The following is a 22759-nucleotide window of genomic DNA, read 5'->3' on the forward strand; positions in this document are numbered from 1 at the left end:
AGGGTGCTAATGAAAACACATGGCATTTGTCCAGGGCAGGTCTGTTGTGCCTTCGAGGTATGTGCAGTACTTGGTACTTCTGTTTCTAAAAGCAAGGTCTCCAGTCTAAAGGTCGGAACATTTTTAAAGATGAATGTCTCTTAATATTTTACTATGAACGGTTCATTAAAATAGCCTTTGACAGCAGAACCATGTAATTCTTGGTAGACCCCGTGTTTCATAAATCCTAGATCGACTGATATTTGTGAGGAGGTATCAGTCTTTTTAAGGCCCCTATTGTCCGTTCTATAGATATTTTTGGGTTGGCGTGAGCAGGCACTGTACAGCGCCATGAGATACTCCAATCTCCCTGGAGAACACTGCTTGCTTGTTGAAAACCAGAACTCCTCAGGTTCACAGTTAAAAAAAAAAAAAAATGACTTTCCTGTTCACGGGCAGCCAGACGTAAATTGACCCAGCGATAAGAACGTTAAGTCTACGGCCCAATTTCCAGATCTGTTTAACATTGAGATTATCTAGCAGTGTTGTATCCCTGATTTGGAGCTTTAAAGGGTTGAGTCCTTGCTTTTATACACCGGAGAACACTAGCCCCAAAGGCACTGTTTTGAACCCATTAAAGCTCTGTGCATGAGGTCCATTCTTTGACAGACGTGCCTCGCATCTCTCCATCTTGGTTCATCAGTTTGCTGGACCTTTAGTTTGCTGGTCAATTATGCTGGTAATAGTCGGTGTCAGAGCTCCTTGAGGTTATCTTATTGTGTGCAGCCATTACTTAACAAGCTTGTTTCCACCCAGTGACTTCCTTTTATTGGCATGCTGTATGTATCCGCGTGTCATATGGATTGTCTTAATAGACTTAAACGCTCAGAAAGGGCCAATGGTGTTTTCGCCACTCGTTTTGGGGATACGTTTTGACACCTATTCATTTTATGCTCTTTTATTTCCAAGAACTGGGTGACCATGTGCCATCTCCCACTGATACGATGAAGTAGTGCACGTTTGCTGCTTAAATTAATAAAGCTGGACAGGAAAGGTTGGTCATGTAAGATGGTTGCCTTGTCGGAATTGCCTTTGTTAGGGGTTCGCTGTAAAACTGTTTGTCTAAAAGCATACATCGTGGCTAGCAGCATGCAGCCCGATACCTGAAGCAGTCCTGGATTCTACATTTTCATTGCTTAGGATATTTACTTCTATCCATCTGAGGAAACGCTTGCTGGGGAAACTTCGTGCCACACATGTAACCGATTGCTGTCACTGAAATGCCAGCAGCGCAACATACTCGATGTGTCAAAGTTTTTATTATGATTTTATTTTTTAGCTAGGTATGAAAGCACATTCAGGGGAACTCACAATTAATTTTTGACTAATGAAGGGTCCTAAAGGGTGTTGGTAGCAAATAGCACTATTCCAACCATTACATGTCAGCTTTTTACTTTACTTGTGGTTCAGAGAGCCTTTGTGGGCTCGTTACAGTTGCACCTATTGTAATAACGCGCTAGCTACGTTCCCTCGGTAGATTACTTCAATTGATGTGGTCCATAATATGGTACACTGACTACTTGAGCCATCAATCCGTATAGCCAGACACTGAAGGGCTATAACATTCCAACCACCAAGGATGCAATGTTGCACAATAAAAAGGAAAACAAGACACAATACTCGTATCAACTGGCTACTTCCATTCGAAACTACGGGGGGAAAAATCCATTCTAGAGTCAGAAATTAGATGTACAAGCGCTCATTCTGTCAAGCATGGATTATCGTAATAGTCTCTATCTCGGCATTTCAAATGCTGGGCTGTCCAAAATTCAGGTAGTACATAATTCTGTCGTCCAGTTAATACTTGATTTGAGGAGACGGGGGCATGTGTCTGTTTTCACTCGTAGATTACATTGGCTGCCTACTGAGAAGGATCTCATTTGAGTCTGCCATGTTTCTTATGCAATCCATGGAAGAGAGCCCCTTTCCCAACAAACTTTCACCTGTAGCAACCCAATTGCCGACCCCACTCATAATCTTGTGCTCCTCAAAGGTAAGATATCCAAAATTGGAGGTCAAGCTGCCAGCTGTTTAACAGCTAGAAAGCTGAATGCTTTCATCCATAGCAAATAGGAGAAATCCTGCACCTTTTCTTTTAGAGGTCCTGAAGTCTTTTACAAATAATATGGTGAAGTTGAGTGCGCAATGTTTTAGGCAGCACAGGGATGCTCTTTTTGTCAGCCTATCCTTTCTACTAACGCCACAGTGCGGGTTTGCTTCATGCCCCCTCTTCCTCCACACCACGGGGGCCTCCTCCTGGCTTTCTTTTTAGTCAGATTGCTCCTTATTTTAAACACTTGTAACCTATGCTGACTCTCTCCCATAAACACCATGTCAGTCAAGTATATTTATTGAGCGCACATATCACCGAGGGTCTCACGGCGCTAGCGTACGAATCCAGAACCTGCTGAGGGAAAGATGGGATGTTACTAATGATCAAACAACTATTTTTTAAATTCTCTGCGAAATTGATTATGCTCTGTGATAGAGAGCAGATGGGATGGAAGTTTGTTCCAGAAAGTGGGGGCAAGAATGGAAAAAGATCTCCCGCCATTTTTTTGCCGGACGCACTCTGAATGAAGTAAGAAAGGATTTGGTGCTAGATCTAAGCATCCTCATTGGCCTGTACCAGCTAAGTCTTTTTGCCAAATAGTTTGGTCCTCTTCCGTGCATAGTTTTATGTACTAGACAGAGGATTTTGAAACCAGTACATTTCCTTATGGGAAGCCAATGGAGGTGTTTCAGGCTAGTGTCTGATGGAGACCTGGAAGGGAGGTTCCGTACCAGCCTGGCTGCTGTGTTCTGCAGGACTTGTAACCCGGAAAAGAGTTCTTCATTGATTGAGGCCAGCAAGGCATTACCATAGTCAATACGACCTATGATCAAGCCTTGAATAAGTGGCTTCCTTGATTTAATTGGGATCCACTGGGAGATTTTTCTTAGCCTACGCATAATTCCATAGCAAGTATCTATTAATGTGATCTACGTGACTTTTCATTGATAGTTATCACCATGGTCACCTTTGTCTGCCCCCTTCTTTAATAAGCATGCACTCCCTGTCTCCACACCGTGTCCTCCTATTCAGCAAAACTTACGCCTCCCAAAGTCTAGACCTATTGGCTATGCCAATGCTTGTTTTTTAAATGTGCGCGATTCCCCGTCTTCATTGAACTGCCACTCAAACTATGCAGCTGATGTTTACCAAGTCCTTAATCAGGGTTGTTAGGCTACCAGAAACATGCTTAAGAAGCAGACACTGCACTAGTCAGGTGACCATGTCCTTCGTGGAGTGCAACACACTCTGAGCAGAAGAGGGGTAGCGACTCTGGAACACAGACTGTAACTTCCAACTTGCTGAGTGACCAATTCACGCTTTCATTTAAAACAAGCATTTGCAATGCAATAGGTCTCGCATTTACGCTTGTTTGAGCTATTGACATTGCAAATAACCATGCCTTTTATTGTTTTCAAAACATAAATAAAAGGCTTTGTCATTTACAATAGCTTACACTCTCATAAATGCGAGACCTATAGCATTGCAAATGCTTGTTAAATCTGAGCTGCAGAATCAAAGGACAATGGAAAGTATTTCATGACTGTATTAAGCTTCTGAATGTAGCGCTGTATACAATGTCTGAAGAAAAATGGAAAAAGCAATAATAAAAGCAAAGCGTTCCATAAACACCGGTAAAACACTGTTTCAGTGTTTTTTATGGCGCGAAAATGAGTAACCACTGAAAAGCACTGTTTTTTTGAGGTATTGAAATCACTGGAAAACACTGAAAAAACACCACCAGAATTTCCCAAAAATAGAAACTGAAAACAGGGAAACCTACTTACCCTGCCCAGGGGTTACCCGGGACCTACCACATGGGTGCCCACTGTGTACACAAAAGGGAAAGTAAAGCCTGACAATTGGTTGCACTTGTCAGGACAACATGCTAACTTAGCAAACTGCGCGCAGGCCCTACACTGCAGGTCTGAGTTCCCTTCTCCGCGCACCTTTGCATTCCTAGCCCTGGGACTTTACTAGTAAGGCAAACATGCCAACCAATTACCATTACATTTTACACAGGGAACACTTATACTTTGACACTGATAAGCAGTGGCAAAGTACCCAAAGCATCTAAATTGGCAACTCTGTCCGCAAAATGGTCTAGGGCAGGGGTCTTCAAACTGTGGGGCGCGACCCCCAGGGGGGCCGTGGAGTGATGCAAAGGGGGTCGCGCCTTCCCAGTCACACTTCTGCCCAGGCCCAAGGGATTCAGCCCCCCCCCCCCCCCTTCCCCCCTCCTGTGTCTCGTGTCTCAGCCCGGGCTGCTGCAGTGAAACTTGAGCTGCTGGGGGCTCAGCTGGGCAGTGTCTGGATTCCTATCTCCGGCACCCCGTGTTTTTTCACAGGTCTTTAAAGACCATTTTAACATCCCTTTGTAAACTGCTTACAGAGGCTTAGGCTTTTTTGCTGGTTCCAGTACCCCCTGGGTCCCCACTGTGCCTATTCCTTACATTTGGATTTTACATTCACTGCCGTAGTGTGAGAATGCATTTCATGGAAAGGAATACAAAGTTGGCTTCCTGGGGGCACCGTGAGTGAAAGTTTATTGTGCTTTTGAAGCACCTGCTGCAGCGTTTCTTTCCCCGGCAATTACCAGGCCTCACATAAATGTCAAGATAACTGGTGTGATTAATTATCTTCCTGGAGAGAGATCAGAATGTTGTATAGTTGAGGTTTTGACTTCAGTGATGTTAGTGCAGAGGGTTAATATGCCTGCTGCAAAGAACGTGTACCAAGTAGATTACAGAGTGCGTATGATGTGAAGAGATCAGCAGGTTACTGCTTTCAAAAGAGATATCCTTTTGTTACTTGCAATTTATAACTTAGAGTCCTAATAGAGAATAGTGAGCTATTAACTTTCATCCTAGAACAGCATGCACACTACAAAGAATACATTATTAGACCATTGATTAATGTTGCAAAAAGGGTTAATTTGGCTAGAAATCAATTCTTATTATTAAAGGAAACTCAACTATGCTGTTTCTTTTTCGACTCTGAGTTTGTGCTTCTCCACACCAAGCACTCTTGAACTATACTGCCTACCAGTATGGATGACATGTGACTCCTATACTTTTAGTCCTTTGGCTTATGTAACATTTCCTATACACTGATTTACACACTTATGATTGATTGTCTCTGTGTAATGTGTGTGTGATGCAAAGTGCTCGGACACCCTACACTGGTATGAGTGGCACTATATAACTAATTCAATGCATCTGAGAGTGTGGGGTTATGGAGACTTGGTCACTGTTAAAGGGTGCTAGTGAGAGAATCCGTGGTGGGGGTGGTCATTGTGGGGGGCACCAACAAACATGGTCGCACAGGGCACCACCAGCACTAAAGCCGGCCCTGGGAAGTATGCACAGATAAGCGCTGAAAATACCGCTTTAGGTGACTGGTTTTTTTTGTACCGACTGGGCCACCAAAATAATCTGCTGGCAACCCTAACCATAGGACTGGAAGTTTGTTGCAGGATCAGCACATTATTTATTTCCTTCACCCTCGATCCCCGATTAATGCCGCAATAGTTTAACTTAGATCTTAAAGTCTACGCCCCGTCAACATGCTGAGTTACTTCATGGGTCTGGGAATGCACCCTGCATTCAGACAACTCATTCCTCATTCTCGCCCTTCATTGTCACGCTCACCCTGCACTCACAGTGATCACAATGCACTCACACTGATCACCATGCACTTGCACCATTCACCCGCTCACCTTGCACTCACAGCGATCACAATGCACTCACACTGATCACCATGCACTTGCACCATTCACCCGCTCACCCTGCACTCACAGTGATCACTCTGCTCTCAAAATGCACTTGTCCTGCTCACACTATACCTCAACCTGCAGTCACACGAGTACACTACTCATCCTGCACTCATGTGACACTTCACTCACCTGTCCCCCTCACTACTCAATATGCAACTCACTCAAACAAGCCCATCAGTAATCATACATTCATTCATCCCATTCTGAACTTGCATCCGCACCCAAAATGAGAGAGGACAGCAAGGGAGTGAGAGAATTTGATTGAAGAGGTCAGGGATGAGGAGAAATGTGAATTGCCGAAGAGAAGTGTGGACACGCAAGAAGTGAGTGTGATCCAAAGGTGAGGGCTTCTGTTAGAACAAAGGGGAGATGTGAAAGAGGAATGGGAGGACTGGAGAGGTGTAAGATACAAATAGACAAAAATTTGAATGAAGACGAGGTGAATGAGAAGTGCTGAGGGGCACGGGAGGTGACCGGGCCAGAGAGGCCATGAGATAAATGTGAGAGACTGTTAGAGATGAGGGCAGTGAAAGGACAGAATGGCAAGAGGTGATTAAAGGTGAAGTGAGAGGTTGAATGGGGAGAGTTCAGGAGTTGTAAAAAGGGGTGAAAGAAAATGACCTGCAAAGTGAGAGAGGGATCCGGGGTTAGGAGAGGAGAGAGGGATGGAAGGGAGGGGGTGAGAGGAAAGCTGCATGGGTAAAAGGCTTAACTCTACACAAAACCGCCAGGGTTTTAAGGGACCCCTGCTTCTTCCGGTCAGGGCCAGGTGAGCTTCTAATGTGGCAGCACGTATTCCTGCAGAGTGGTTGACTTGAAATCTTTCTGATGATAATTGCTGTATTTTGGTTATAAATGGGTACTGATTGGGTGAAATCTTTCCTCAGCGTTACTGTGTGTAAAAAATATCAAAATAATGAAGCAATGCTATCCCAAAATACGCGGCATCACATAACCTTATTTACATTTTCATCCCACGCAATTTAGTCAACAGGTTTAGACATTTTTGTCAAGAGGGGGTCCTTACGCCTCAAAATGTTGACAGGGGGGTCTCGGCATCCAAAAGTTTGAAGACCTCTGGTCTAGGGGGAAAGCAAAACGTTTAGGGAATTTTAGCCAAAAGGGCCAAGTCCTACAATGACTCCCAAGTATTTATATTCGGATGTTCTTTCAACTTGATTGCCGTTAAAATACCACTTGCCTTCTTTCTTCACCTGCTTATCGAAAATTAGTTTTATTGTATTTTACACTTGATTTCCATTTTTGGTTGTCGTTGAGAACTTGTCCAGTTTCACTAGAAGTCTTTGCAACCCAACCCTGTTCTTGCTGAGTTGTAAAATATCGTCGGCATATAATAGCCAGGATAGCAGATGCCCTCCCAGTCTTGAGGGATGGCCAGGCACCTTGTCCAATTCAGTTTGTAATCAACAATATAAGAATTAAACAAGAGTAGTGCCAAAATGCAACTCTGCTTCAAACCAGACGCTGTATTTTTCTTGCTCTTATTCGTAAGGAAAGTGTCTGTTACTCCTATCCAAGCAAACATTATTACAGCAGCAATACTTTGATTAAGCATCTAAAAAAGACATGTCCCCCAATATCGTCTACACACACCACCTCCACGTTGTATACCTCGGGAGTCTGGCTCAGAGTTCACGTCTGAGCTGAAGCAGTGGCCTGTGTTCTGCTTTACCCAGTTTCTGAAGATCTCTGCCCTCTTACCATAAGCCACTCTCTTGTACTGCTAGGAAGTAGGAGAGGGGAGCATTGTATTTTAATTGGGTAACCCAGTAAATCTTAAGACCTGGGTAACATTTAGAACAAAGAAGCAGAGGTTCCTGTATGATCCGATAGGATAAAGGAGGAGTAAACTATTGGACTCTAGTAATAGACACATCAAATAGGCTACCATAGCTACCTAGTAACTCCTATCTGAATTCCATGCAGAAAATTTATTTTGCTACTTTTTCCCCAGCATTGGCAAAGCCAGTAGGTCATGATCTGTGCATGCAGTGTATTTGAAGAGCATGCCTGTGTGTGTATGTGAACACAGTAAAGCAAGACCTTGACAATGCTTGTTTTTTTAATAAGTGATGGGTTTTTACGTGGACGTGTGTGGTTCAAAAATAGAACGTCACTGGCAAGTCCTTGTCCTTAAAAATATGTTGCCTGGTCTTCTAGAACAGAAAGTATATGCGATGGATCCGGCCTCTCAAACCTCTCTACATTTGGAGGTTTTTGTAGAGCTGTCTGCTTCAGTGGAACGCTCTGTCGGTGTTAAATGTGGTTGTTGGGCTTGATTTTAATTTTCAAATGATTGCAGAAGTATGCAGCGCAGGATGAGTCCTGTACACAAGTTTGGAGGATGTTGGATTCAGTGGCAGCCGCCGCAACACAACCATGGTTAGGGGTGGGGGCTGAGGTTGGGGGGAGGGGGGGGAGGGTAGGAAAAATATCCGCCTCGGAGCTCTCCCAGCAGTCTCTTGGAAAGCAGAGTCATTGTCATTTTATTTTTCTCTGACGAGTAGGGCAACGCTCCTCCGCCATTACAGAGAAGCCGCCCCTGGTCAGATTAACTCATTAGGGCATTACCACATATGTGTAGGATGCACATTACTCGGAAGGTTTCCCCACATTTTTCTCACCATGGCTTTGATGTTTGGCAGATGGAGCACTGGAAAAGGGTGCCATGTGTGTGGGAGGGGTCTGTCTGCAGGTACTGCATGAGAATGAACACTTGGGTAGTTGTACAGTATGAGATGTTGTTTTGCTATCCTGTCTACATGATTTTCTTTTCACACTTTTCTTTCTGTTTTAGTGGGACGCCTTTAGCATACCTGAGCTGAAGAACTTCCTGCAGATACTGGATAAAGAAGAAGACGAGCAGCTACACATCATAGAGAGACGATATTGTTCGTACAAAAAGAGGCTAGAAGAAGCCCTCAGCGGAGCGAGGAAACCAGGATAAAACTGAGGCTCCGAGACTACCAACTTGACTTGCTGCTCTTGTTTTGGTAGCCTATCTTCGGGCAAGGTGTAGCGGAACATGCGGTGTACCCATGCCTACAGAACCATTTTACTGGCGATTCCATGAATCCTGCACACTTGTAGTGTGTATGGATTCCACAATCCTGCTGATGGCTTGTATCGGTTATCGTCTTGAGGGGGTTGTCCTGAAAACCTCTTGAAAATGGATGGCGATGCAGTATTTTTGCGACGCTTGCTTTAGCTTTTCAGGTGACCGAACCTGTGCAAGCTGTGAATCTGTTGCAGGCAGCAATCCAAGGTGTTGTATTGTTCAAAATGCCTTTATTTTTTTAAATCTCTAAATTCCTCACTTTTACGTGACGGCAGCCTTAAACCGACGTATGAACACGATACCGCTGAAACGAAGGCTACCTGGTGGAAAATCCCGACTGAGGACCATTTTCAAAATAAACCATACACCTTTAAGTCCTATCGCGCTAGGGTTTTGATGGTTTTAAAGCCTAGCTGTTATAGTGCTTGTGAAACTAGGAAATTCTGAAATTTATGAAGGGTTTGGTAACCGATGTTGAAGAAAAGGTACAGAGTATGTGAAAAGAACATTGGCTAGGAAAATGTGATTATGAAATTGATATTTACGTAGGATGGGATTGTGACGGAGGAGAGGTTTATCTCCTTTTTTGGGTGGTACAGGTGTTGTGCTTTAAGACTGACGTGTGTTCATTGATTAAAGGGGTCCACATCAGGCGGGCTGCATGTAGATGTTCTGGTTAATGTACGTGGAAGAGTTGTGAAACCTGAAGATTGCAAAATCCATGAAGGGTTCAGCAGCAGACACTGAAAGTGAAGAGTATGTGTAGAGAGAGGACTGTGGGATGGAGCAGTGTTAGAGGAAGAGCTTTGTGTGTGTGACACAAAGGGAAGTGTGGAGATTGGCCTCTGAACATGGCATTGACTGTACTAGAATCTGGAGACTGGGATGTGAGGTGAAGGACTTTGGAATGCTTTTAATGGTGTGGACGACAGGTGTCCCCATGCCATGGTATGTGAGAAATGCAGAATTTGCTTTACCGGAGCAGCAGTCAAACCGCATAAAATGCTAAGGCACACAAAGTGGTTGGGTGGCTTGAAACAGTTTAGAGCTCTGCAGAGTGGCGAATGTCGTTTCTAAAACAAGCTATCACTTTGTCAAGAATATGATTACATACAGTCAACTGGGCGCTCCTAACTGTAAAGTTGCAGTGTTGTTGGGAAAATGTTGCCTGTTCGTTGTATAGTTGATTTTAAAGGAGAGACGCACTTTCTTCAAAAATACAATACTGCTTTATGTGACAACAGTTGTGTTTTCTGCCAGATTCACCAACTAAAAGTTATCATTCAAATTATTTTTAAACCTATTATACACATTGCTCTTACTGCACTATCCTCTATTTTGGGAACTGCCTTCAGCATTTAAAACAGGAAATTGCAACAGACAGGGAGTGACATTCCGCTTAATTACAGTAGTAATAATACAAAGTAAAGGGTTGCTTTCATTACCTTGGACCAACAAAAAAAACACAATCTTAATTGACGCATTGTACTCCATGTTCTGATAATGCTTCTGGTTCTGGAATTAAAGGCAGTTCTTGGAGGATAACCTAGTTAAGAAAATTGCTTAGCTAAAAATTTCAACTAATGTGTATGGAATTTGTTTTGATTAGTAAATCCAACAGATGTTAAATCAATAACGGTAAGGCATAACGCTTTATATTTTTGTACAAAATGTGCACTTCCTCTGTAATATTTCTAGATAACCAGTATTCACACCTCCTTTAAATATTTACGAAAACGCACATCCAAACAATCCTGATAAAACACTACAGTTAAATAACTGGATGTTTTACTGTGGTTTAAAACCAAAGATCTCAGCGGGTACTTGGGCGTGCTGGAGGCCACCCTTGACAGTCATTGTTGTCCTTTGGTGACATCTAGTGGACAGCACTGGAAACTACATTTTTGTCGTAAAATGAAAGGAGCAAGAAATGGATGTGTGCCTTGCCAGATCTTCCAAATGGAGAAATTCAGTCTCGTCTGAAACCAGTATTTGTGGACATTATACGAAGGTATGGTTTGCAACGCAAACCAGTCATTGTGACAATCATTTTAGATCTTAAGAAATTCACCAAATATGTAAGCTCGTGTTTTATTTTTGCATGCAAGAGAGTAAGTAGTGCATGCGCGAGGTTTCAACACAGTTGCTTATAGCAGCCACTTTAGTACATATTTCAGGGAATGATTGCTCTTTGATTTTGTGTTGCAGTTGTCGATTTTCCTACCAATTCTGCAGCATTTCTGTATGCTGCCTATTGTTTTCCAGTAAGTTTTGTGCATTATTAGCGCTGTTTCAAGAGTTCAGATTACATGTTTTAGTTGTAACTTGAAATCTTTGCTGTTGGCCAGCTAGATAAACCTACCAGTAGAGAGCGAGTGCAATTTTTGATGTCCAACTGTGAATTTTTTTTTTTTTGTACTTGAAGTATATTTTAAAGTAAGATATTAAACAAGCATATATTTCGCTTAAGCCAAAAACTGTCTTATGCACTACATGTTTTGCTTTTTGTTGTTGCAGGGAAGGGGGTACATTTTACTGTATTTGCATTTTATTTTTGTCCACTTAATTTATAATTGTAAGGTTGAAAGTAATCAGACACTGGGGATCATAGAAGCTTTTATTTTAAAACGTTGGAAATGAGTGAAGATATAGAGCAGAGAAAACGGTCTAGCAAAAAGATATGATATTCTATAAAGAGATGATCTGTTAAGCTTCGATGCAAAACGGTTTCTAAATATTTGATGGTACAGGAAAGAGGTTCTGATGCTATGGGGGTAATGCAGGGATATGTGTAAAGTGCAACTTAAAATTGTTATACTATTTATAATTTCAAAGGAAGTTCAAATTTATTTTTATATGAAACGTTTCCTTTAAAATTGTTATCAAATGGTGATTACATCATTAAAGTTGCATTTGACCTCATTTGTTGTGTGTAATCGTGTTTGTTAGAAATTTTGTCATGTCCTCAAATAATTCCATATGTTTTGGGAGGAATCTTGAAGCCCGGACAGTAAAGTTGATGCGTGGGATGTGCATCCAAAAATACTATCTATCCATGTTGATCTTACATAGATCATTACTGAAGGGACTATTCCATCTCAATGTCCTTGTTCTGGTAAAGGCTATTCACAAAACTGTAGCAGCATCTTAAATTAAAGACCATCATCTGAATGCCGGCCATTTATCAGAAGGTGGTCATGAAATATTTCTGATCTAGACCCCATTTTTAACTCAAGGATTGCCTACTAGTAGATGAAACGTCTTCAAATCGAACGAGCATCAAATGGTTTGATCTGGTAAAAGCAATTAATGAAGAAGCATAGTATGGACTGAGCTAAGAAACCAGGGAAATGACTGTATCCAGCGCCATGCTTTGTTCTGACCAAACTTTGGTCTGGTGTTCAGTTTCAGACAGATGAAGGAAAGCCGAGCACTTCCTCAGGGGATGAGCCCTTGAGGAAGCCAATCCCCTTTTCAGAAGATAGGAAATCACTGCATTGCTGAGAGTCCCCAAGATTGTCTGCTAAGAACAGAGAAGACTCCATGAGTGAAGGTTAATTGCCTGATCTTCATACAACCAGTGACTGATGCAGCATAAAAGTAAATCCACAGACAAGGGGTGCAGTTTTTCCACCGTATGGAGGAGTGAATAAGGAGAGAGCAGCAATTAATAGCCTGATTGGATGCACAAAATGCAGTAGGACTGTAGAATGTGTTACCCAAAGAGGAAAGGAAGGCCTGCTTGGTATATTAGGTATTGCTGGTGATTGCCATTGTATAGCATTTGAGCACAGTATAGCACCTTTCCCGCTTGTGCCTCCAGTGATGAAGCAAATGCAAAGTGCAATACAAGAGCTTTGGTGCTGGAGAAATATACTCCGTTCTACTATAGCGGAGGCCTCCCGTGTGGAAAGTCAACTGAGGATGGTGCACAGCAGGTTTCAAAATAAGTGGAAACACAGCTGGACTCCTTGCCTTGGAGGACTTAAAACAAAGAGGTGCCAAGATAGTAGGAACAATGGAAGCCAGCTTGTAGTCAAGGGAGAGTAAAATAGCAGACGCTGAGCCCAAATTCCAATCTAATCCTACCTGAAAGTTGGTCAAAGTTAGTGCGACTGAGTCAACACAGACTGAATTCTCCTCATTACAACAGTATGCAGGTTAGTTCTAGCCCCCAAGAGGCAATTTGGAGACCTAGGACATTTCAAGGGGAGCATTAGTAATCTGGGCTTACCTGCTATGATGAGACAAAAATATTTGATGCTCATATTCAAGGAATCCTCTCTGAACTGAACCCATTGGACAAGGATTTCCCCATATTAAAGTGTTTTCAGATAGATAGCCATGAGTAAAAGGGAAAAGATGATCATTTAGAGTATAACCGCAATCGTTTGATGATCGATGCAACAAAGAGGGAATGCGGAAGGAGGACACATTGAAACAAGCATTAGCATAGCCAATAGGCCTCGCCTTTGGGACCTTATAAGTGTTTAGCCATGCAACAGTTGCATAACTAAACACTTATAAGGTCCCAAAAGCGAGACCTATTGGCTATACCAAGCGGCCGTGCGGCCGTGAAAGTGATCGCGTTCGCGATCAAACATCAAAGCGGCCGTGGGGCCGCTAAAGCGAAAGTAATCGCGGTAAAAGTGGCGCGCGCGCCCGCGCACATGCACTGTAGCTCTAGGCTGGCCTGGTAGCACTTTTTGGAGCTCTCTCAATAAGTCACGCCAGACCAGCGCATGCGCTGGGTCAAGCGAGACCTAAAAAGGTCCTACACCTATGACCGCCAAATGTTTGAACAGCAAAAACAGACACAAAGAACTGGAACCGAAACCCCTGAGTATTCACTTGTAAAGCTACCCCTGATGCACAAGTATGCGTCCTTATGCTGCAGCAGCCTCAGTGTCCTGATATGATGCCCATTTTGTTTTATGGTGGATGCCCACCTTGGAGCGGTAAATTTAAATTCAAAAATACAAAAAGTGTCCTAAAGTGCTGTTTTCTGCTGCTTAATTCTTTTTTGCTTTGGTTTCAAACAAAAGAGCAGTCTGGCCACAAGTTTCAGCTGCGGGGAGAGCCAAAAAAGAAAACAATTACAATGGGGGGAGGAGTGGTGGAGTGATTAGAGAGGAGAAAGTAACAGAGTGGTCAGAGCAACGATGGAGCTGAGTGGGGGAGTGGATAAATTAAGACAGACCAAAAAAAAGCCAAGTTCGAGAGTGCAGACCAAGGGAAGCAAAGGACAATCTTTGGGGTGGAGTGAGCAACTTGGAGAGTGCAGAGATGTCGGGGGAAACAGTGCACAAGGAAAAGAGCAAGCACAATCACGCCCTTTCATGGAGTGCGAAACTAAAAGGAAAAAATAGTTCCCTGGTATGAAGCCATGGAAGGATACAAGTTATCCATCAAGAGTATGGTAAAGAAGCTATGGTCCAGGGGAGTGCTAAACACAAGAAGATGAAGGAAATCCATCAAATAAGATGCAAGTTAAGGGATTATAACTAAAAAGCCAACCAGTGGTTGAGAGGGCTGACCCAAGGCCCACTGTAAGTATTGGTATTGTCCGCAATTGGTCTTTGACAACATATTGTTGAAAGTGGTCTATAAATAACACCGGAAAATGATGTAATGATCTATTTAATCGTTGCACAAAAGATCCAGCAAAATGGCATACACCATGAAAACATCCTCCTCCTAGGGAACACACTATGGACACAAGCTGCTACTTGTTTGCGTAGCTCTGTTACTCCTGAGGCTAGTCTCCGTCTTTCACTCTGCACATCTGTTACTTTCGCCCCAAAAGTACAGAAGCAAAAAAAAAAAACATTCGCGTATCTTCAACTGAGCAATTTCTACCCCAGTCAGTCCAGTTTCTATTTTGATTATGAATCAACCACTTACCCCTCTACTTAAACATTCGTCTTGGTTTCCGCTATTTACCACCCTTGTTCACACTTACACTTGTCTTTATTTTTTATTATGTAACCTGGAACTGCTACATCTCAAGAGATATCAACTGTGCCCCATTTTCAGTAACCAATTCCTTAAAATGTAATTATTGTCTGTCGCCCTCTCCATTAATGCAACTACTGGTCACTTAAAAAAAAAAAGAAATCTATCAGTAAACTCGCATAGCAAGTTATTTTATTATAAGCAAAACCGTGAATGGACTTACTGTATCCAAGGCCTACTTCAGCCATGGTGTTTCAGGCCGGTCTTTGCCACACACATCCTCATTTCATTTCCCCATGAATCACACAATCAATAACCTCTGGTTATCCTTTCCACGCATGCATCCATAATCCGCCATTAAAGTACAGACTTAGCCTTTTTGAGGCTGCTATGCCCCGTTGACCTTGATAGGCACACCCAATAAACCTCCCTGTCGTAGCTCTTGCAAGAATAACCCCGTCAGTCAAATTTCAGCTTTTCCTTCTCCTTTTTAAGGCACCTACTATTACGTCTGCCATCATATTATCCTTTCTGGAAACATAAATCCTGTAAGACTTATTTTTTTGAATGTTTAACTCAGCTACGCTCATCTGATGATCATACTCTAATACCACCTGGTGCTAATATACATAAAATGGCTATGTCCCATTTGCTGTATAAGAAATTTTATTATTATTTGGAGGATGTGAGTTGGGCAGATAATCACAACCCTTGTCATGGTGAACCCTCAAAGTCACTAAATGACCTCCACATTCCAGGAGCCATAACACAAGGCAGATACAATTAAATTAGGGCAAAATGTTAATGCAGTACTAAAACGGCAATAAAGTTGAAATGCAAAATAATAAAAATCCCAAAATGAATTTGAAAAAGAGTAAAATGTAATAAACATAATGATTCTAAAATTGCAAAAATCCAATAAGGGCAACTGGAGATACCATTTTTTTTTTAAACGTTTAAGTAGAAATAGCGCCACAAAGCTCAACATGCCAGTGATAGTAAATGAGCCTGGTAGACAGGTACCTGAGTGCAGTTTAAGTGTAACTGCAACAATTGATGGAAGGAATGCTGAATGATTCAGACATTCTCCCCAGTCGAGATCTGGTTAAATCCTTCGTTCTTTTGCCCACTAAGCCACCACAGTTTGGACCCAGCCATATGCAAATCAGTCTTGACCCTGTGCCTCATGGGAACAGTCCAGACCGAACTGCTAAGCCAGGTCCTCCCTGGACTGGAAACCAGCATCCTGCGACCTATTTTGGGGTATGTCACCCTTCACCAGTCAAGCTAGGTTGAATCCAATGGCACAGTGAGCAAGTGACCCACGTCTGGGCATACCCGACCCACTTAGGGTGAAAAGTGTAACTGCAACAAATGATGGACAGAATGCTGAATGATTCAAACATTCTCCCCCAGTCAAGAGAGATGGTTGAATCCATTGTTCTATGGCAGTTTAAAGCTGACCTTGTAGGAGCGTGAGTCTGAAAAACCAACCAGGTTCGTCTTGGTCAAAGATCTCCACTCCTGACTGAGTCCTTTAAGTCTCGCTCCACGACAGAAGTACAATCTAAAGCACCCTAGTACCACAGGGAAAACACTTAGTGACCTAGTGTGTCAGGCAGAGGCCAACAGCAGGATTCAGTCCAGATGCAGTTACCATTGGTCAACGGGGCAGTTGCAGGAAAAGACCTCTTGTAGCTTTAACAGGAGGTTAGGCATATGACCCTTGAAGTTCACTTCTTTGTCCTGGGTACAAGAGAAAGCAGGTCCATTCCTTCAGGCCTCACCTCAGGCTACAAACACCAGGCCCAGTACTCTTCTGTTCTTCCTCTGATCCAGCAGTGTTCTGAAGTGTCTGCCTACAGATGCCTGGCTCCAGCACGTGGGGTACGCACGTCCTAGTGGGTGGGTAAATGTTCCTGAGGCCCACTTTGGCTGTTTTCAAGATGGTGAAAATCTTGAACCACACTAAACGTGAGTTCTGTGTGTGTGTGTGTGTGTGTGTGGGTAGTGTACTACGGTAATCCTAGTGTCCTCCCACATTTAACATTAAAATCCAGTTTGAGGCCACCACTGTACCCCCAATAAACCCAGAGACAGAAATCTGGTAGCTCTAAAGTAGTGTTTTCCATCAACCAGACAGTGGATACACAAGAATTATCCTGGCATCCTGTACCGTGCCTTTCTGCTGCACCCCAAAGTGTTACATGAAAACCTAGTAGGCCTAACACTAATATCAAAAAGGATTGTCACAGCCCCAACTCTGCATATTATGGAGGTTTAGAGCAGTCTGTCTGTTTGGGTCAATTTATTGTTGGCTCCTGGGAGGCATTTCACACCTATTCAAATGCTAATTACTGGCTGGCAGAAGTGGTAGAGCAAATGCAGATTTAGCCTCCAGGAACTTCAGGCAGGCAAAAGGTAATTTTCCAAAAGTTACTTTTCCTTAAAATGTATTAAAAATCAGACTATCTTTGAATTGGGTTTTTAATAACTATTAAAATAGTTGTTTACGTATTTTTTCTATCTTGTGCTATTTCATCGTTACAGTATCAGGATTTTAATCTGCACCCTGCTTTCTACATAGGATAACTAGGCCTGTAATATTGAAAATAGCTTTTGGGTGGTAGTCACTGTAAGGACATGTTGAAAAAAAAAATCTACATCTTTTTAAATACCATGCCCCCTACCTTGTGGACCACAAGAGCCTACATAGGAGATGGCTTATTAATATTTTAAAGGGAGGTTTTGGCCTGTCAAAAGGGTATGTTTTGACAGGTTGAATTGGAGTGACCACACTGCTAGAATCAAACACAATATTAGGCCTGAAGCTATGTTTTACACTGTCACTGTAATCCTGGCTAATTAGTACTGCAGTCCACTGGTGAGATTTAAATTACAGACCCATTGTACATTCTGTACCTTGTACTAGAGACTTGTATGCAAGTTAAATATCTCTAAATACCAGAAGAGGGAGGAAGAAGCAAAGATTTTTGACTTCCACTCTGCTTCCATGCATGTATATCAAAAATATCAAAGGAGAGTGGGATCAAGTGGTCTGGGAGGATCCCTGAGGGGAAATTTGGGGAACTTTAACAACTACTTTCGGTTGGTGGTTTATTTTAGCGACTCACGTACTGGTAACTGATAGCGTCATTATTGGGCTCTTGTCCTCCACGTGTAGGTAATCTCTCTGACTGAAGAGATTAGGTGGGATCCACAAAGCAGTAAAAAGATCTAAAATTACCTCCTATATAGGGTTTATTGATTTATTAGAACCTAGAAGGGGTAACATTAAAAACAACAGATGTATGTGGTGGGAATGTATAGGATGTCCCTCACATCTTTCAATTTAAATACTTGTCTACTTGTTTCAGCCTACTTGGCCCCCAGCAGGTCGGGGGCTTTTGTCAGGATAATCCGAGGTAGGAGGATCCCTTTCTTTTCTCTGTCGGGACACTCTGTTCTAATAAATCAATCGACCCTAGATAGGAATTGTGATTCAGGCAGCTTTGTTTACTTAGCGTGAAATGTGCCACAGACACTATGCCTCTATCCCGCCATTGTCATTTGCTTTGTCAGCAAACGCTACATGCATGATCAGACTTGTACATGCAAAGGCATTACTTTGGCACACGCTGCCCATGATCACGATCTCTCACCTTTGTGTTCAGCCAACAAGACAATTATGGCTAGGTGACCAAATACACTACATCCATGCTAGCTTGTGAGGTATGAGCATTTTTGGCATGATCATTGCATCAAGGTTTTTTCCCCCCACAATTCTTTCCAATTTTGTGGTCCTCCTTATCCACTCTAAACCCCACCACCTCTTCTGCCTGAGTGGTTGGAATTGGGATGTGTATAGCTATTTACAAGCAAACAAAATTAGACTTTTTTTTTTCTCCTTTTTTTAGGCTTTGTAAGGGAGTAGAAATCACTTCATACTCCTTCAGTTGAACAGTAACACCTACAGAAACAAGGTTTTCTATCCAAATCACTAACATATGTATTAAAAAGTGATAAAAGCTAAAATGTCAAATACTGATACCGCCAACTACCCAAATAAATTCAACAGGCGTGGTAAGCCAGGATATCTGGGTAAAAAAGTTTGACAAGTAAAGAAAGGTAGGGCCCAAGGGCTCAGAGGGTGGACAAAAACATATTTTAGACAATTTTGGCATCATAAGCAAAATATTATAGCCTTGACTCCATGGAAGTCATCACTATCAAAGAAAACTCTTCTAGATCCACTGATCGTCCATCAACATCAGGTGACTGTTTTCTCTATCAGACTGCCAAGATCCATCTTGTAGCATTCTGTGCAAATTAAATACCTGTGAAAGAGCAAGGCCAAAATTAAGACCGTTCGAATAGTCCAATTGAGCTATGTGTCTATAGTAGGAAACAACCATCATTTATTAGTGGTGGCCTACATCAGCAGATTTTGTTGTGGTCTTCGTGGGCTCAAAGACTGAGAGCAAGCACACCTTTGTATCTCTGAAGGAGCCAGTTATTTCTAAATGAAGGTCAAGAGCTCCTTGCTTCACGTCTCATTTTGCCAGAGCGAATAGGTTGATTTCGCATTCCAGGCAGCTTGAACATCTGAGTAAGAGTGCCAGAAGCACTGGAAACCACATCTCGGACTTCCACAGAGGAGGCAGTAAAATTGATCCACTCTATCTCCTGGCATGGGAGGTCATCCTTCGGATCGTCATAAAGGGGTAAGTCGTAATTCAGTTCCGTTCCACAGTCTTGAAAAACAGATTTGTCACCAGAGCTTGCAGGTCTGCTTTCCAACTTAAGATTTGTGGAAACTATTTGATCAGATGAGACTAAAAAATATCTATCTTGCAAAGGCCCCAGGGTCTGATGAGATTCTGAAAAACAGTTGGATCCAATATCCAATTGCTGGAATAGTCTAGAAACCAGGAGTTCTAATCTGCCACCAGGCTAGTCTTCCTAGGAGGAATTCGGTGTCTCTGACAAATAGCTTACCAGGCAATAACGCCAAAAATCCTTTGCAACTTTTGGTTGCATCTTTAACTTTGTTCCTCCGAGACAATTGATGTACTCAACTTCTGAAATTGTGTCCATCCCTTGGTTCTTGTAACACTTCCTGTCCTTGGTCAAACATTTCACTGCACAGAAAACCTGCAGATATTGCGAGCAATTGATGGGTACTTGTAACTTATCATTTGACCACTTTTCTCCTGTAGAAATGTATAATCTGACTCCTCAACAGTGTGCTGGAATAACATCCACAGTGGAGTCAGAAATAGACCTGTTGCTCCAGCCCTCCAAATGCACCAGTGATTATTGGGTCTCTTGTCTGGTTCAGATAAGTGAACTTTGAGGATGCCAGTTTGGGGGCTTTAGGGCATACAGGGGTTACTGATCCTCAATCATGGTGTGTGAGTCCATTTGCCTTTGCCTCGAGGCCATCATTATATAAGCCCTGAAAGCTTACCACCAATTACTAGTGCACCTAGCAGGCCAACACTTAATCAAGGAGTTAATGTGAGTTTAGAGAATCCGAATATAGCTCTTAAATAGATTACCCGGAATGAGGGTTATCACGGATATGGAAAAGTACTCTAATCTACACGCACCACAGTACTAGACAGGTGCAGCCATACATGAATACCGCAATCAGCTATAGAAACGTAGGCAGACAATGCTCAACATGATCAAGTAATTTGGATTCCGTCTAGAACGGTAACCCTGTGGTCCGTCCATATATCTCTAGTGTCTACTCTTGTGCCTGTAGTGCTCTGATGGGAGAGTTGTAAGTGACCAAGTTTTCTCAATGCCTCTCAGTGGCATGTTGCCATAGGGTTGCTGGGCTAGTGGCATCTGTTCATGGAAGTCAGCCGCCGGTTGCAGGCTACTGGCTGCATGCTGCAGCCACTGTAGTGTCTTGTGAGTTAAGTGACAGAACCCTTTTGGCTCCTGATGGACTCCGTAGAGCTGTGTTGTATATGTTGGAGTGGAATGCAATGAGGCTGGTTTAGAATGTTGAGTTTGCAGTTACCCACAGACAAATAAATATGTCTAATACAATGCTTCTTGTGTGGTATAGTCCTTGGTGTGTACCCAGGCTGGGGACGACACTACAACTGGAGAAGACTTAGGGGATAAGTAACCCGAAGATTGACAGTGCTCTACCAGAGAGTTTGCCGTGTTCCAAGCATACTGCTGGTGCATGCCTTGTATGCCGATTTCAAAGTACGGATTCAACACGTAATGCATGCAAAGCCAAAGCTCAGCTCCAGCCACTATAAAGAAGTTGAAGATAATGAAAGCGTTGCAGAGAAATCTACATATCCATGGCCAAGAACCTGCTGGTCAAGCCATAAATAAAGGTACTGCGCTGCTAAGCAATATAAAGTCAAACATTTTACGAAGCGTTACAACCAAACACGAATACGTACAGCTAGAGAAAAGAAGCGCTAATGACTGCAGTAGTCAAATACGAATAAAATATATGAAAGCATTGGCTGACGGAACAATCAACAAGAAAGCATACTGTCATTGCACTTACCAGAGCCTCAATAAGCGGAGCTCTACAACATCAGCACTGGGTGAAGAGACCCAAGAAGAAGAAGCTAACTGGGCTGTCAAATACCTGAAGCGCTCCACAACCAAAGCTGCCAGGTGGCGGCTTAGAAAATCTCCAGAGGTCTCCAGAAAGTGAAAAGGGTTCCGATAGAGACCAGTAGGTGGTCACAGTCCCACAGACTGTCCAGGACGACCCTCAGGCCGATCCACTGTAGAGCCTCGAATATGGCGCAGATGAAGCAAGTCCTAGTGGACAGGCGACAGTATATAAAGTATATAAAAGAACTCCACCCATAATGTTGCCACTCCCATAAACGTTTACAATGCTGCTGCCTTCCTGAAACCACCACTGCCTTTTGATATTGGCGATAGATGGGCTGTTTGAATAGAGACATTTTAGATTTCATTGCTGCACTTGATGAGACTTATAACAAAAAGATTATCAAGTATCTCAAAAATCTTGCTGGTGATGGTGTAAAATAAGTAATAAAGAAAATGCCGCAAACTGACGAAGTCATGTACCATTAGCATAAAGAAGATTTGAATCCAATGCCAAATGTTGATCATGAACAATAAAGTTTCAACCAAGGATGCCAGAAAGTTGGTGAAACCATTGTTGAATTTTTGGAGAGACTCGACACACAAAAACTGTCCGTTCAATAAATTTAATGATGAAAGAGTTGTTGATGGATGCTTGTCTGATTCATTCAGACAACGAATACTGAGAAAGCTCTTTATCTGGAATGAGTGATAATTGCTGCCAGAGCTGAAGAGCGTGTTAATAGACAAGCTGCTGACATGGACTCCGGCGGTGCCCAGAATGAATCCGTCATGAGTGTGAAAAGTAGGTCAAAGCATAAGACTGAAGGACACAAAGTGATGTCGAAAAAAAGTTGTGTTTCAGGTGTGGATTTTTGTTTCCACGTGAAGGTAACTGTCCCGCCATTGGACAGATCTGCAAAGGCTGTGATTTACTTTATTTATTTGTAAAGCGCCTGAATCATCCCCCAAGGGGTATCTCCGCACTGTCGGATTGTTACTTCCAGCCACAACAGAAACGGATTAGAATAGTAGGGTTTTGAGGAGTCTTCTTAACTGTAAATGATCCGAGCATTGTCGCAGGTGTACAGGGAGTGCATTCCAGAAAGTTGGAGCCAGGTGGGAAAAAGCTTTACCCCCCAAGCGCTCTTCCTTTTTTTATTTTTTATTTTTTTTATAGCAAGGAGCAACAAGAAGAGATTTGGAAGCTGATCGGAGCGACCTAGGCGGCAAGTAGTTGGTAAGTTTCTCCACTAAA

The 22759-nt window shown here is 42.7% G+C and overlaps 1 protein-coding gene across 2 annotated transcripts in view; it reads left to right on the top strand.

Annotated features, from left to right (window-relative positions):
* RASSF3 (Ras association domain family member 3) overlaps window positions 1–11868 on the top strand; it is a 530473-nt gene extending 518605 nt beyond the window's left edge. For both annotated transcript variants that reach the window (XM_085653413.1, XM_085653414.1), the window contains one exon: window positions 8686–11868. In XM_085653413.1, the coding sequence (XP_085509539.1) occupies window positions 8686–8835 (150 nt within the window). In that variant the 3' untranslated portion in view covers window positions 8836–11868. The remainder of the gene's footprint in view (window positions 1–8685) is intronic.
* The last annotated feature ends 10891 nt before the right edge of the window (window positions 11869–22759 follow it).

The sequence above is a fragment of the Triturus cristatus genome, chromosome 4_1 (assembly GCF_964204655.1).
Source record: "Triturus cristatus chromosome 4_1, aTriCri1.1, whole genome shotgun sequence".
In the NCBI taxonomy this organism is placed as follows: Eukaryota; Metazoa; Chordata; class Amphibia; order Caudata; family Salamandridae; genus Triturus; species Triturus cristatus.